We start from the raw sequence: 15,292 nt of genomic DNA on the forward strand, positions 1-15,292 counted from the left end.
CCGTGTCGTCACTCTGCTTAGAATCGGTGCAATTGTAGCAGAGAGAAGGAAGAAATTATAAATGCAGGATAGGTGGTAACTACAGTACCCATTCAAGCTATATCTTCTATTATCTCTTCCTATCACGATCCTTTTTATAAACTTGCTGCCTACTGTTTATCCATGCTAATAGCGTAGCTGACTTTTGCTGAAGAATAACATTGCACAGATGATCAAGCCCTAAATGTCCTAATACATCATATTCAAGGAAGCAGTTTTCTGCATTTGAATTCTGTGCCTCGTTCTTCTGCTGCTTAGCAGAAAGTGGCAGGTCTGTTTAAGTATTACCTGCGTGTGATCTTTATTAATCTAACACCAGAGAAGAATGTGAGCGGTAGCCAGTCTCCCATGTTAATTAGCAACAGATAACTAACAAATTTGGCATTCTTAGCTGACAAACTGGTGTCAAAGGAGTAGAAGAGGAGGAACGATTAACTGAGATTTTAGATAAACGGAGATTTTAAACTTCTCGATTCTATTTGGAATTGCAAGGGAAAAATCAGCATTTTGTTAATTCCAGAAATCGGTCCCTAAATTTGGAAGGTAAGGACATACATCCTTAAAAGCTTTCTGGAGGAAATCTTTAATGAATCAGAACTTTAATCATTTAAATCTCAAACGTATGTGATTGGTTCTAAAATTGGAGGTTCAAAAAGGGATGAAGTTGTAAACTGCACTGCCCCATCCCTCCCTATATCAAGGGAAAGACCTGCTCTCCTTACAAAGAAGGCAAGGAACAGCAGATAATTCGTTGGTGGTTACACCTAGCTAGCATGTCTTACAGACTTTTGAGCTGCTGTATGTTTGCTAAACTTTCTTGTAGGCATGCCGTGCACATATTCTGCTTGTATTGTCCTTGGAGGAGAGGTGTATGTCAGTCATCCATGTAATCTACCTACACAAATTTCACCTTTCAGAGGTTTAGAGACTGAGCCAAAGCTTATTAAAATAAGTAGGTGTCTTTGTTTAATAACCTCTAATGAGGTCACGGAGTTGTTTCTATGTGGGACCATCTATTTTGCTGAGGAAAGGATGGAGGAGCCGCAGCAAAGGCCAGGGAGGAGCTTTTACTGCTGCTTGCCTCAAAGCCTGTTCTTTCCTGGATGTCAGACTTGCAAAGGAGTTTTAGGTTAAGTAGGGAGTAGACTGATTCATTGCAGCAAGGAAGCGCTGTATTTACTGCACATTTCAGTGCTCCATGATCTATTATATCTAGTTACTTCACCTTTTTTTCTTTATTAAAGTCTTAATGACAAAGCCATGGATAGAATGGAGTTGTCTTAATTGCGTTGCACGCTACTAAGCCCGGCACAGAGTCTGCAAATCCGTTAGGAGTTTTGTAATTGGGGAGCAAGCTGAATGGGGAAGAAATACATAGCATATATTGAGATTCAAGCAGCAAATTTTTAAAAAAGTGCTAGCAGATCTTAGGTGCTCAAGTATTTGTTCTTTCCACGTGTACCTCCCAGCCCCTGTTAATCCTGAAATACTTTTACCAGCTGGAACTGAGCATACAACAGGGAAATCTCTCAAATTTCTAAGAAAAAATGCAATAGGTAGATTTTACTTAATGTTCCGTTTAAAAAAAAAAAAAAAAAAAAGGTTATTCGTACATCTCTGATCTTTTCCATAAAGATCAAGCGTTATAGCCTGAAGAGCATTGGTTGTTGATCCAGGCAGGTAGGAGATTCCCATGACACTTCCTCAGATTTGTGTCTCCAGTGCCCTTGTGTTAACCGTGGCGGGAGGCAGAGCCGGTGCCGGTGCCAGGCCGCCGTGCTGGCCCTCGCCCCCCGGGTCGCAGCCGCCTCGGCTGGGAGAGGGAAGCGTGAGCGGTGCATCGCTCTGCCCAGAGAAACGCATGTCCTGAGGTGGTTTTCATTCAAGAAGTATGTAGACGACTCAGGCTTGTGCATTTGCTTGTAATTGTATTTCCCGATGAAGAGTCAGAAGTTTCCTGTTTGCTAGGATTCTCTGCTGGGGGGGGCTGACTGTTTTTGCCCACGTGTAGCAGTTGTGACTACTCGCAGCGCTCTGATGTTACGACTCTGCTGCCTGTATTTTTTTTCTTGCAGCACAAGCTGCAAAGCCATCAGGTAGTACGGTTTCAGAGAATGGAGACTCCTGAATTGAAGTGCTTAGAAAAAGTCATCTTTGAACTTGAAAACGCCACATTTTCACATAGATGTGTTCTTGGCAAGCCTTACTGAGAGTCATATTTGTGTACACGTTTTGGGTTTTTGAGTCTCTAAAACAGAGATACATATTTTCTTTGTTTAAAAATCCTGAACCCGCCCTAAAACAGTTTCTTCCTGCAGCTGTGAGCACAATTTAAGGCAGCCGGTGTTTGTGGTGCATGGCAAGAGTCAAGTGCTCAGAGGTCAAGATGGTGTGTTTTATATGGGCAAAGGGACAAGTGTGCTGAGGAGGCCAAGCTGGAGTCTACTAGTATGTATCTCAGGAATTAGCAATAAAGTAGTCGATTCAAAAGCCGCATTTGAAAAGCGATGCTTTCCCATCTTCAGTTGTGGGGGCAGTCATAAACCTGTGCGCGCATGCATGCGGCTGCGGTGCGTAGACAGAAACCAAGCTGCGCGTGCTGGAGACCTGGATGCTGAGTGCTCCAGTTACTACTTTTACTGCTGGTTCTAAACTCATCTGGAAAAACACATCTTTGAAAAACTTCAGAAAGAGCAGCAGTAGCTATTTAGCAATGGTAGGCATCTCTAATGTTTGAGTGCTCAGAGCTCTCTAGATGAAAGTGCATATTTTATTATTTTCATGTTGCATGTATTGCCTGATTGAAAAGCCAAATAGCCTCTACTAGCTGCATAACTGAATGTTCCCTTATTTTTAGATGAAGGGACTGAGATATTTCTACTTTGTTCTGTTGCGCTGTTTGACCATGAGCAAATCATTTCACCGTTGGCAGTAGGATAAGGAGATTAACAGCCTACGTGAAAGGAATTGAGAATTTCACAATGTCTTGAAAACTGTTGGTAAAATGTGTAAATACGAATAGATATCTCCAGTAATAATTATGTTTAATAATCATATTAACGCTTGTACCGGTATGTGCTTTAATGGGTCCTGTAAATAAAGATGCTATTTGCAGATTTTTTTTAAGTAGAAAAATCATCTCTGGGGACACTTCCCAAGAGGAAGATCCATCATGCTGGCTCTTTTGATGGCATGGTTTATAAAGAGAGCTGCACAGCTGGAGACACAGTAACTAATTGAATAATCCCAAACTGGCGCCTTCGGGGAATGCCCCAGGATGTGTAACATCTTGTTTCTGCATCAGGAATAGTCTGCAAAGGAATTTGATAGAAATTCCCTGAAGTGATTTGCTGAGCTGACGTGGGGTATTGCAGCATTCAGTCCTTTTTCCAGACTGAGATTCAGTACATTTTTAGGCAGTGACCGCTGCTTCTTAGTGCCAAAAATGCACTTGACACTTGTAACTGATGAACTCTCAGTGGTAAAGCTGTGCTGGTAGATCTGGGCACTGCATTCAAGGGTACTGTGTTGCTTCCCTGTGACCATTGCATCTGAGATGCAATTGAACTGGTTTTGTGTCTGTGGATATAGTTAATGGCATTGGAGCTTTGCTGACATATTACTAATGAGAGGATGTGTGTGTTAGCCGTATTTTGCTAGAGAACTTTATGATGTTTCTCTAATGAGATTTTGTTTAATCTTTAGTGCTGTTTTTTGTTACAGAGATCCGCGCCCAATTGGTAGAGCAGCTGAAATGCCTTGACCAACAGTGTGAGCTTCGGGTCCAGTTACTGCAGGACCTGCAGGATTTCTTCCGCAAGAAGGCAGAGATCGAGATGGATTACTCGAGGAATTTGGAGAAGTTGGCTGAGAGATTCCTCGCTAAGACTAGGAGCACCAAAGACCAGCAATTCAAGTAGAGTATTTGCCTTTTATTTTTACCCTTTTTTTCCTGAAGATGTGATGACAAGTGTAGGAATGCAAAAAGAGAGCTAATATAGTGAATGTAGGTATCGGCACTTTTTTGAATTTCAGAAGAAAACGTTTCCCAAGCTTGCTATAAACACAGAACTTATTTCATATTTCTGTGTAGCCTGGTTGCTTGATTCATCTTAGTAGTTCCTGGTAGGCCCTGTGTTACCAACAAGGAGCAGAATGGTAAAGAGCTGGCACAATCTCAAAGGAATCATTTATCTGGGAAGGCAGGCAAAACTGGACACCAGATTTGATGGTCAAAACCAGGAGACTTCATAGATGTCAGTGGCTTTATTCTGGCTACTAAGAGAGTAGCTTTTTCTAATCTGTTCTATGTCGTGATTTGCCCTAGTGCTCTATTAATATCCTACAGCTACTCAGTGGCTAGAGAAGAACGCTATTTAAAAATGTGTTGCATCTCCGATACCATCGTTTTAAAACTGTAGAGAAACAAGGCCAATAGTACTTTCAAATAAAGCTGTGCCATTTAAAAAACCTGACAGGGCTCAATTAAATTTAAAGATATCTTCATTGACAGGGAATTGTCTGTTCAAATAGAAGAGCTTCTATGTGATCCATGTCAAGCTAGAAAACAATACTTGTGGTCTGGTTCAATAGTAGTCTTTCATGCCTATCCTCATATTCCCATTAGAAGCTGTGTGCATTTTTATGGCATACAGGGGACATAGGCAGTTCCAACAGCAGTGGCTACTCCTTACTGCCAAACTTAGCAAAGCTTGCAGTAGAAAACAGGATGTTTATTGCAGTTCTGGGACAAGATTATTGTACTGTAGCTGCTTCTGTAGTGTATCTTTTGCCTTTTCAGGGTTATTTACATTAGTCTCACCTGCTTGAAACATTAGTTATGGTAGGACTGATGATGTTGCATTGGTTATTCCCTGCTTACAAGTTTAACCATTTGAGTTGGAATGACTAAAGTATATTGAACTTGGTTTCATGGGAACAAAAATCCTGTGTTTTACTGCTGACTCATGCCCAAAGGAAGGGACTGGTATGTAGGAAAGGGCCTTCGAGTGAAGGGAGGCGTTTGGCAATCCCGGGAGGTGCAGCGCTGAGGGATCAGCTTTGCGATGAGGTGGCCAGAGCAAAACCAGGATCGTGGTGCTGAGCTCTTTTAGCTGACGCCCCGACAGTGCCCGAGGCTCGGCAGGGTTCGTTGTCAGGGTAGCAGCTGTGGGGACAACACCAAGCAAAAGCAGCGTCGGGATGTGAATCATCTTAGTTTTGGCCAGATTGGTCTGTCCTTTGCCTGACGTGATCCATCTGGATGTGCCTCCACCCAAAGTACAGTGCAACTTTTAGCTTTGTTTGGGACGTACCATTATCTTTTTGTTGTTGTTGCTGTGTTTTATGGGTTACAGTATTTGGTGGTGGCAGAGGAGCATCAGCTTTCCTTTTAAACTAGAAACCCTGTTTGTGAAAGCCTTTAAATATCACCATTTTAGTTTCCTTTCTGTACAGCTTTGTCATTTACTGTAGTTTCCTCGTTTAAAACGCACATTGTGCTCTGTTGCTGGGAAGCCTGCCTCCTAGGTTTGGCTGTTGGAGCAGTCGAGAAGAGTTCTTCTACATATCCGTAGAACTGTAACTCACGTTTTTTGTTTAGGTTTTTTTTTTTTCTTTTTACAATGAACATGTCTTTATAACTATAAGCTGTGCATATCCTGCAGGTACTTCTAAGGGTTGAAGAAATTATGTCTTGAACTATGATTATCCACTACATTATGACTGGTCCTTTTCAGTTTGTTGTCACTAGTAGAACTTGAGGTGCTTTTGGGTATCCTACATGATATGAAACATCCTGTCAGAAACATTTTTGCATTCAACTTTTAGTGTTGGAGAAGGTGTATATAGTTTTCAGAACAGTAACGAAAACATTTTCTGTAATGAGTTTTAGACTGAATTTTTAGTGCCACAGCTGAGCAGAATGCTAAATGGTGTCATGCCTGTTAATTGAGTGTACTAGGTGTGATACTGAGAATTTCTGAATTTAGATGTCTGCACTTTTCTGATCGAGTTCAGGCCATTTCCCTAAATGTTCTGGAACCTTATTACTGAGCATTGGTTTCACTTCACTGCATAATGAGGGCTGACGTTGTCCAACTTTCCCTTCAAATGATTTTTGCCTGCATTAGCAGCAGAGAACTCCTAGCAGAGAAGCTTCTCACTTTTGGAATATATTCCCTCTACTAGTTTTGAGAACCAATTTTTAAGTTGTTAATTTGGTCCGAGTTGGAATGAAGAAGAAAATAACCTTAGCTGTAAGGCTGATCAGTCTGTGGATAGTATTTGTCACAACAGTGAAATACAGTTGTAAAGCTATCTGTCCTGGATAGCTCCACATATAACTTATTTGGTTATTTAGGTCTGCTGCCTTTGACAGAAATGTGTCAAAATACCACATGGTATTTGAGGAAGCAGTTCTGCAAGCTTAGCGTCTTGCCTGGATCATGCACAGAGCCATCGGGATGAAGGCTACTAAAGGTTGGTGGGACCGGAGCTTGGCTGTACCCCCTCAGACTTGGGAAGGGTCCAAACACTTTCTCATTTCAGCGACTAAATCCTGCAGTCATCCTTTGTCCTTGTATAAACACTGTGGGAGTTTGGGGGTTTGCAGGATATAGCTCCATATGTAATAAAATAGCTGTGGATACTACACTTTTTTTTAACAGTGCACCAGAATGTGACCCTCAAAGCAAAGCAGTATGCTTGTGCAGCCACGTCAGCTGATTTCATTCTCCTGTTTAACTCTTCAATGTGCTGGAAATTCCTAGGCTGGAGATCATTGGAAAACATAATATAGGGACATGAATTATATGAAGCAATAAAGGCAGAGGCTGTTTCATCAGCAGCACTTTTTTTGTTTTTTTAACAGACTAGATTCTACTGTTTGAGGATCATTTTATCTGCTTAAATGGTTCTAAACCAACGTTTCCCCCCTCCAGGGAGAAGGGAGTTCAGAGCCTCCTGAATTTTGGGTGCAATATCAACATACTGTGTCTCTACACAGTCATTTGCAATGTGACTAAATTATTTTTTGCTATGGGGGAGAGATTTTTCTGAGCCCTGCTAATTCAGAGGGGAAAAAATAAAAATGAGGGACGACCCTGGCTGTTCCATTAGACAGTGTTTACATATTCCCTGGTATTTCACTGCCACCTGTAGTTATTAACGAAAAACATGATATGGTTTCTTAACTGTTCAAATGAGTGATTTTTAAATAGTTATGGATGAATTCAAGTTGTAATTACCCATCCCAAACACTGCTCTGTCTGAATAGTGAAGAGTAACTTGCCTGGTATCTCTTTTTATAGATGCTGAAGCTGTAATCTGATCTGGAACCCCCCAAAAGACTATTTGAGCAAAGCCAATCATCAAATCTCTCCTCCTAAGGAGTCTGGTATTACATGACTTCAAGAGATGTGCACATGCTGGTGGCTACTCTGTAATTGCGTGGCTGTGACCCTATAAATATACAGTAATAGCACGTTCTTTTGAAAACATCACAATTATGTTGGAAGGTACCATATTATTCGGTGACTGCTTACCATGTCACTTGCAGTTTTTAGATCTCATAACGCACTGTCAAGGAGGAAATTTGTCAGGCAGTAACCCTGTAATTTGCATGTACTTTTGTACTCGATAGCTACTATGTAATTGCCGAGTTACTCCAAATGTGTTCGTTTAAGGGAATGCTGTCAAGGCTGAGAGGCTTCAGCCTGACCCTTGAAATTAAATTGTATAGCTTTCTCCACCAGGCATATCCAAGCTGGTTTAAAAGCAAACACTTACAGGAAAGAGTAGCATGAGCTGCAGGCTTGTGGTGGGTTTGTAACAAATGCATTGCATGGGTTTTATTTTGTATGATGTGGCCGCTTCACAGGGTAAGCTGGTGGCTGCATTTTCCATAGGGTTTGAAACCTAAGTGGTTGGGTCTTTACTGCAAACTCAGTACAGCTCCTGATGAACTTAAAGGGTGCTTGTGCATTGCACAGTTTGAAGCTAGTTTCACTGGAGCATGTTAAAATGATTTACAGAGGTAGGTGTATGTTATTCTCATTTTGTATCTTTGAAGAGGGGGAACAGATTGTTTTATCCAGGGTGACATATGAGCTGATGACAGTTGGATATAACCCAGGTTTTACTTGCTTTTAACTACTATACCATGGCTGTTAGACCAGCTCACTTTGACTACGTTTTTCCCTCTTTTAAATATGGTTTTTGAATTAGAACAGCCTATTGAAGAGAACAATTTTATTTGTATAAAATATGTAGTTAGTAAGGCTTTTTCAGTTCCCCTTGATAAATATCCTCACACAAGATGTAAGAATTGGGTGGGGAAAAAGTGCATTTCATAGCCCAGTTCTTGCAGCTCCTGTTGTAACAAGAGCTTGTCGGTCAGAAGTTTAGTGTAGTCATCGCTCCGTAAAATTCTGATAGATTTAAGGCCTTACGCATGGTATAGTTAAATCAGAGCATCCGTTTCAGCAGATATCAGTCTTGCCTGTCAGCTCTGTGGGGTCCTCGAAAGCAGCACCACTGAATGGGGATGTAACTACCTAAGGAAGACTTTGATTGCAGTGAACTTCTCCATCCAAAAATCTTTAGCTCCCGAATTCAGATCTATTTCACGTGACTTTGTTCTAAAGGCATTTACCATCTCAGATAAAGAGTTACCAATATAAATACCATTGCAGATCTTGAGTGATTTCTTTAAAGGGAGGAATTAAAAAAATAACAATGAGAAGACAAGGCTATTTTAAGGCCATATTTTAAATCAGGATAACCTTTGGAAGTAGGATAGCCAGTAGCAATTGTCAGCTGGAGAGCAGAATGTCCAGGATATCCCAGCATGAAATTCAGATGGCTTTCTGGCAGCCTGTGCCTTGAAGTAGAAGATGCAGAATAAGTCTGGCAACCTTCAGGCTGAGCACTTGTAAACAACAGATGTTCATAACTAGAATCTTTTGGAAGAGAAGGGCAGGGAGCAGCATATATGTCAATGCTTGCATTTCGCAAAATTTACAGTTAACATTGAGCAGTGTCAGTAAGACTTTAAGGGGAAATCAAACATTGGTTTGAATCAGTAGTTTGTAGAGAACTCTCTATTTAAAGGAGAGATGGTACAGTAGGCTATCGGGGAGGTATTAGCAAAAATATTTAGATCAGATGGACTTAATTACGTGTGGGGTTTTGGGGGAAGGGGGACGGGGAAGTGATTTAAAAATTGTTGTAGGCTATTCTGACCTGTAATTCTTTTTGATGGAATTGAGTCTGGAAACCTTTATTCTGAGTCTTGCAAATAGCAACGTTTGGAAGATTTTTTTGAAGCATGAAGCATTCATTTATTCAGTGACTTCACTGAGCCTGGAGAGCTAGCAATACATCACCAGGCAACATTTATGTAAAACCCCACGTAGGGTCTTGATGGTGGTGTTCACCATATCAGTGATCCTAGTGTTGTACTGCGTTGGTTTGTATGATTATAGCTATTCTTAGAGCAGGCTGTAGAAGACAAAATTCAGACAGGTCTGAAAAATTATGTATAGAAACAGCTATTGCTCCAAACCTTTCTACTGTGACTATTTTCTGTTTGTAGCCCTGATAGTTTGCAAGGTGCATTTGCAGTTACACTGGTCTGAAAATAACTTTGTTTCTTTTCATCTCTCCCTTCAACTTCAGTCTAATTTAGTAGATGGTTCAGGTGGGCTGATAACAAGGTCAGGACTGCGTAGCACGAGTGCCGTAAAGCTCTACAGCTGGCTACTGAGATGCGGAAGGCAGTAGGTACTACAGCGACGCTGAAATTAGCGGGAAGTGGCTGAAAGAGTCTCAAGTCGCCAGATCCTGGTGGCTATTTCAGGATGTACCGAGTTTAGATGCGGTTGTTGCATACCGCAGGGCAACAGATCCCAAATATTCTGGGGGGAGGGGAGGTGCAACTGGAAACTTCATTTTTGTGTGTATGTGGCAGATGGAGGCAGATCTCAAAATTCCCAGGCTCTTCAAGCTAGCTGCCCGATCTGAGCAGCGAAGCTTGTGTTGCTGAGAGACTTTGCTTTCATCATTGTTCCGGGTTGTGTCCAGAAGAGAAAAACTCCTCAGGCACGTTTGTTTATCAGGAGCGTTACAAATATTTTCTATGCAGCATTTGATGTGCTAAAGCATTGCATAAGCTCGTGGAGGAAGCAGATTAAGCATGACCTGAGCAGCGGGCGTTAAAGCCTGACGTCTTTCCAAAGAGGTGCTGTCTCCCTGGTTTCCTCGCTTGGAAGCATTTAAAATTTCATTTGTTTGGGGAGAAGTATGGTTAGTGGCACTAAGTTATAAGCATTTTTTCTGTATATATTTGAAATCATATGGCTGCTGCTACTGAGAGAGATTTGTCAGTGTTGCTTATGTTAGAAACTTTAGGAAAACAAGGCTAACGTGGACAGTTTATTGATGTCTTCTGATCTGCTTGGTGTCTTGCACAAGGTAGGTGTGATGGCTATCTTTTAATCTGATGGGCAGAAATGAAGTTTAAAAGCTTCTAGTTACTACTTTGACTATGTAAAATCCTCAAGGCTGCTATTTGTTCAGCGCTGGAGCAAGTTAATGTCCACCAACTTCCCCCGCCCCGGTTGTTGGCCTGAATGAGGTTACCTTGAGGCACACAGCTGGAGTGTCCTGGCCTTTGCTGCTCCCTCCTGCTCGCAGGAAAGTGCGAGTTCCTTGTGTGATGAGTAATTTAATTAAGAAATTTCAGATACTTGGGCTCAATCTTCTCTTCTGATCTTTTGAGACCAACTGAAACCTTTGAAGTGGAAGTAGCACAGGACTTCATCAAGATAACGCTCTAAAAACCACAGAGCTTCATTCTCTGCGGTTCCTGAAAAATCCGTGCACAACTTCCTCTTCCTGCTCCCAGGCGCCCCCAGTTGCTGTGATCTGGTGTAATTTAGGCTAACCTAAATAAGCTCTCCAGATTCACTATCATCACACGATCTTTAAACTTGCATAAATAGTGCTCAAAATAAACCTGGATGTTGGCATCTTCTTCCTCCTCCTCTCATTGTGGAGAAGCTCGAATCGGAAGTGACACTTGTTCTGGATGTGAATTACCACAGCTTTGGGAAAGTTTTGGTTTGATTTCATTGATCTTAGTCCTCAAAAAGAGAACACCGATTTTGGACATTCTGTGGAGTCTGGACTATGGAAATTGAGCTTGCTCGTGATTATAAACAGGGATCACTGTTGCACTATTTTTTTTCTTTTTGATCCTTTGTCTGTAGTGACAAGAAATTGGAAGCAGAGTATATTTGCCAGCTCCTTTGAGAATTGAAATTGTTAATGAAAATCACAATTTGCTTCTCTGCCATCTGCTTGTGGTTATGATTGAAAATGGTCTGTTGTAAACAGTTGTATAACTTCTGCTCTGTGTTGTGAAAACTGTTGCCGTGTTCCACCCCAGAAAAAGCTGCATTTTTAGAGGTGGCTTAACAATTAATGTATGTGCGGTTTAAAGGCAGTTTGGAAGTTTTGAAACAAGTAACTGCCCCTTTTCCCTTTTCCTTTCTGTGCAGCTCGTCTTAACGACTACCTTCATCTTCTTTTTGCCAGTGCTAAGAAAACTGTCACTGACAAATAACGCCGGGGAGGGTTTTCTTGTATTTCTCTCTTGCTGTAAAAAGCAAGACAGACTTCTAAGAAGGCACTGAAGGGGTTAGCAAAACCAACAGACAGTAAGAAATTAAAGGAATTTAGAAGAAAAATCTTAAAGAGCACCGAGCTGTGGTTGCATGAGGTTGAGATTAGGGTGCGGCACTGGCTGCACAGACCTTAAGGTGACAATCCCAGGCACAAACTAGGATCACGTGGGGCTGGGGATTATTTTTTTCCTGCAAGATGACCTTTCATGTTTAACCACATGGAGTGTGTCAACAACCTATCTGGCGCCATTAGACACCAGCAATTTTACTCACCATACTTTTCATGGGCTCTTGGTATTTGTGCTATGTGCTGCCTTAGAATAGCTCCGGGCGTTGTGGTACGGCAGCTTGGACAGCTGGGAATTGTCCGGTTAACTATTGCATCTCTTCTGTTTTCCCTTTGTGCCTCTTTTTTTTTTTTTTTTTTTTTTTGAAAGCAAGGCACATTAACCACGCTGCGCTCCCGTCTCCTGCATGCGTTCTTGTCTGCGGTTACAACCCCTCGTCCCTGCTGCTGGCAGCTCTCCCAAACGAGTCGGAGCGAGGCTGGAAAGGTGCGGGAATAGCAGGCATCCGAGGAACAGCCAGGCGCTATTACTGGAGTAGATAGCGTAACTTAAGAGCCAATATTGGCCCATGTATAGAGCGAGAAGCCCCATGTTATTGGAGGTTACTCTTTTATTATTATTCTTTTCCAGACGGTATAGAACTGATCACTTATCCCTGTGTTCCCAGTGTTTTTGAAAATGCAGAACAGGATAGAAGCAGCGATGGGAGATAGTAAGGGTCAGACAGCTGAGTGTCTTTGGGTTGGCATTTTGTGCCGATGACCGGCACAAAGATGTGGCGAATTAGCAGCTGCGCGCAGCTGGGCTGCGTCTGGCCGTTTCGAGGAGATCTGCGGCTGTGTTTAGGCTTATGAAAACGGTCAAGGGGCAAAATATTGGGACAGGTTTTCTAACACGTAGAGCGAGTAGTAGAGGATCCTAGCTTCTCTTCCTCGGTTTTATTCCTAGCTTTGTTATGGTAGTTGCTTCCTTTTCATTTGCTCTAGCTCTTCGAGCTTTTAGAGGACAGGTACTAATCCAATATATAAAATACTTTGATATCTTTGGTGGAAAGGAGCAAACCAACTAAATTTTAACATCCCTTAATACTGTCCTTCTAAACCTTTATTTTCAACCAGCTATAATAGTATCCTGATTTAGTTTGCTTCCTTTCTTCTCTCTGAAACGCGGTTTGTTGGTCCAGATGGTGGCTCTTGTTCCAGGAAAGCTGATAGCGTGTACGACTTGGACCAGTGCTGCTACTTGGAAGAGCTCTTTCTAGTGATTCCCTTCCTCCTCCTCCTCCTCCTCCTCCTCCTCTACTTTTTATTGGGAGAAAGTTGGGGTTTGGTTCTTGTCAGCTACATTTAAAATAAAAATGAAGAGCTTAATGTGCATATTACTTTGTGGTAGAAGCTTTTATCTCAGGTTTCAGCAGAAGTCAGAGCACACAATACTGATCCGGGCGCGTGCCCTTGGAGGACCGGCCACGCTGTGGTCAGCGCCGGTAGGTTCGAGAGGCACCGATTCTGTCAGCAGAGCCTTGGGGTTCCCAGTTCGCTCTCTGCACGTTAACAAAACAGGCCGTATGCCGCAAACAGCGACTGCAGGAGTTGTGGGGGGCGAGCACTTGCTTTATAGGGCTTAACATCTGGCAGTTTCAACCTTGCACAGTTCTGCATTTTGATTATTCTATCTGTTTTTGCCTGGGTCAGCAGTATCTGCAGTGCACAGCATAAGACGACAAAGGCAAATATTATCTCTAAATAAAATCTCTGCCCTCTCACATTTTATTCTTTTTTTCTATTCAAAACACCAGGAGAACCAGAAGCCCAGAATCTCTTTTCTGCCTCCTCCCACTGTATACACACACTACAAACCTTGAAGCAGTCCAAATCACAAGCAGCAGTCATTTCCTGTGCTTTTTCCTTTTTTTTTTTTTAAAAAGGAAAATAAACAAAATGTCAAAATCAGCTGTTTTGAAACTATTCTTTTTTCTCTCTTAAAATTGTCCATATTGCACTGCAGATGCAACCCTTGATCCTATGAGAAGGGCAGTGAAAGTCTGCCGTGGCTTAATTCTCTACGTTTTAGTAATGTCTTCCTGCAGCAGAGTTTACTGTCCTTTTAGGTTAGAATATTTCCTTTTTTTGGTGGGAATTGCATCCACTTCTCTTAGGGGGAAAAGCATCTGGTACAATCTCGAGATAAGCTTTAGCTTTCCACCAGAGATTGGAGTTACTCTTTTCTGAATAAATAAATTTGTGCTTTAAAAAAAAAAAAGTGTAATAGCCCTTTTGAACTGTGCATGCAGGGGGAATCAGCCATAGTGCGACTCAGAAAGCCCAAAGATGAGAACATAAAGGTTTCTGTAGGGATATTACTTTCTCTTCTGCTCCGGCTAGATTTAGGTTACTTGCACGTAATTGCTCTCATACATGAGACATCACGTTTTGTTTCCCGTGCAGATGCCGTTTAACTAACTGGGTGCTTGAAATCGTTTTATTGTGGTTAAGTCACAAAGGTCTGAGCCAGCACTGGGAAACCTTTTGTCAGAAATGGAGCCATCGCTCTCCCTCAGGGACTGCAGTTCAGGCACAAATTCTTACCTTGGGAAGGAAAAAGTTAGAGCCTCCCGTTGGCGTACTGCAGCTCGCACTTGTTGGAGGCTGACCTGCCTGGGGGGGCCGCAGCACGTGGCCCTGGGCAGTCGAGGCCGTGTTTTCTGTATGTACTGTCACATTTTAACGCCTTTCTCTGCTCTCCTCTCCCTCAGCAGCAGCTCCATATCTACTGTAGCTGTGTTTCTCGTGTTTGTAGATGTAGAACTTGGTTAACAGAATCGTTTTGTCTGCTTCAGGTAAAGGCCTATCCAATTCTTGTCTCTATTTTGCGTCCTCTGTAGGAAGGATCAGAATGTGCTCTCACCAGTCAATTGCTGGAATCTCCTGTTAAATCAAGTGAAGCGGGAGAGCAGGGATCACACCACCCTAAGTGATATCTATCTGAACAACATCATCCCGCGCTTTGTCCAGGTCAGCGAAGATTCTGGGCGCCTGTTCAAGAAGGTAACCGAGCGCGACGCTGCATGTCTCTCTGTTTGGCCCTGCCAAAATACAAGGTTTTAGATGCAACTTCTGGTGGATCAGTTTATTGTTATCTGTACCTAACGCATGTTTTTCCTCATTGTGGGTATCTGTGCTTAACTTACCTTAGCTGCTTTCTGTAATTATTTTCTTGTTTTAGGATTTTCCTGAAAGTAACCAGCTGAGATTCAGTGGTTTAAATTCAGGCTTTGTTGTCACCTCTTAACCTGCTTAGTGTTGACATTTTCTTATATGGATTTTGAAACTTTCATTGAACAAACAGAAATTCTCCAAATTTTCAATCCTGAGTATAATCAAGAACAGCTCTCCAAAGAAAGAATTTTGTCAGCAGTGGAGGCGGAATCGCTGCTTAAAGAAAAAAGCGAGAGGGTTCCTTCCATGCAAAATGATAAAATCTATATGAGAGCTATAT

At 42.1% G+C, this 15,292-nt stretch overlaps 1 protein-coding gene across 9 annotated transcripts in view; it reads left to right on the forward strand.

Annotated features, from left to right (window-relative positions):
• Positions 1-15,292, forward strand: part of SRGAP2 (SLIT-ROBO Rho GTPase activating protein 2) — a 119,468-nt gene that overhangs the window by 39,252 nt on the left and 64,924 nt on the right. For 7 of the 9 annotated variants that reach the window (XR_011136099.1, XR_011136095.1, XR_011136097.1 and 4 more), the window contains exons 3-4: positions 3,763-3,955; positions 14,679-14,841. Coding sequence is in view for 3 of the 9 variants with exons in the window: in XM_068917933.1 (XP_068774034.1) it covers positions 3,763-3,955; positions 14,679-14,841 (356 nt within the window). In the remaining 6 variants the exon portion in view is untranslated. The remainder of the gene's footprint in view (positions 1-3,762; positions 3,956-14,678; positions 14,842-15,292) is intronic. The other 2 variants (XM_068917936.1, XM_068917937.1) reach the window with 1 other exon arrangement.

This window comes from Struthio camelus, chromosome 24 (genome assembly GCF_040807025.1).
Source record: "Struthio camelus isolate bStrCam1 chromosome 24, bStrCam1.hap1, whole genome shotgun sequence".
Lineage (NCBI taxonomy): Eukaryota > Metazoa > Chordata > Aves > Struthioniformes > Struthionidae > Struthio > Struthio camelus.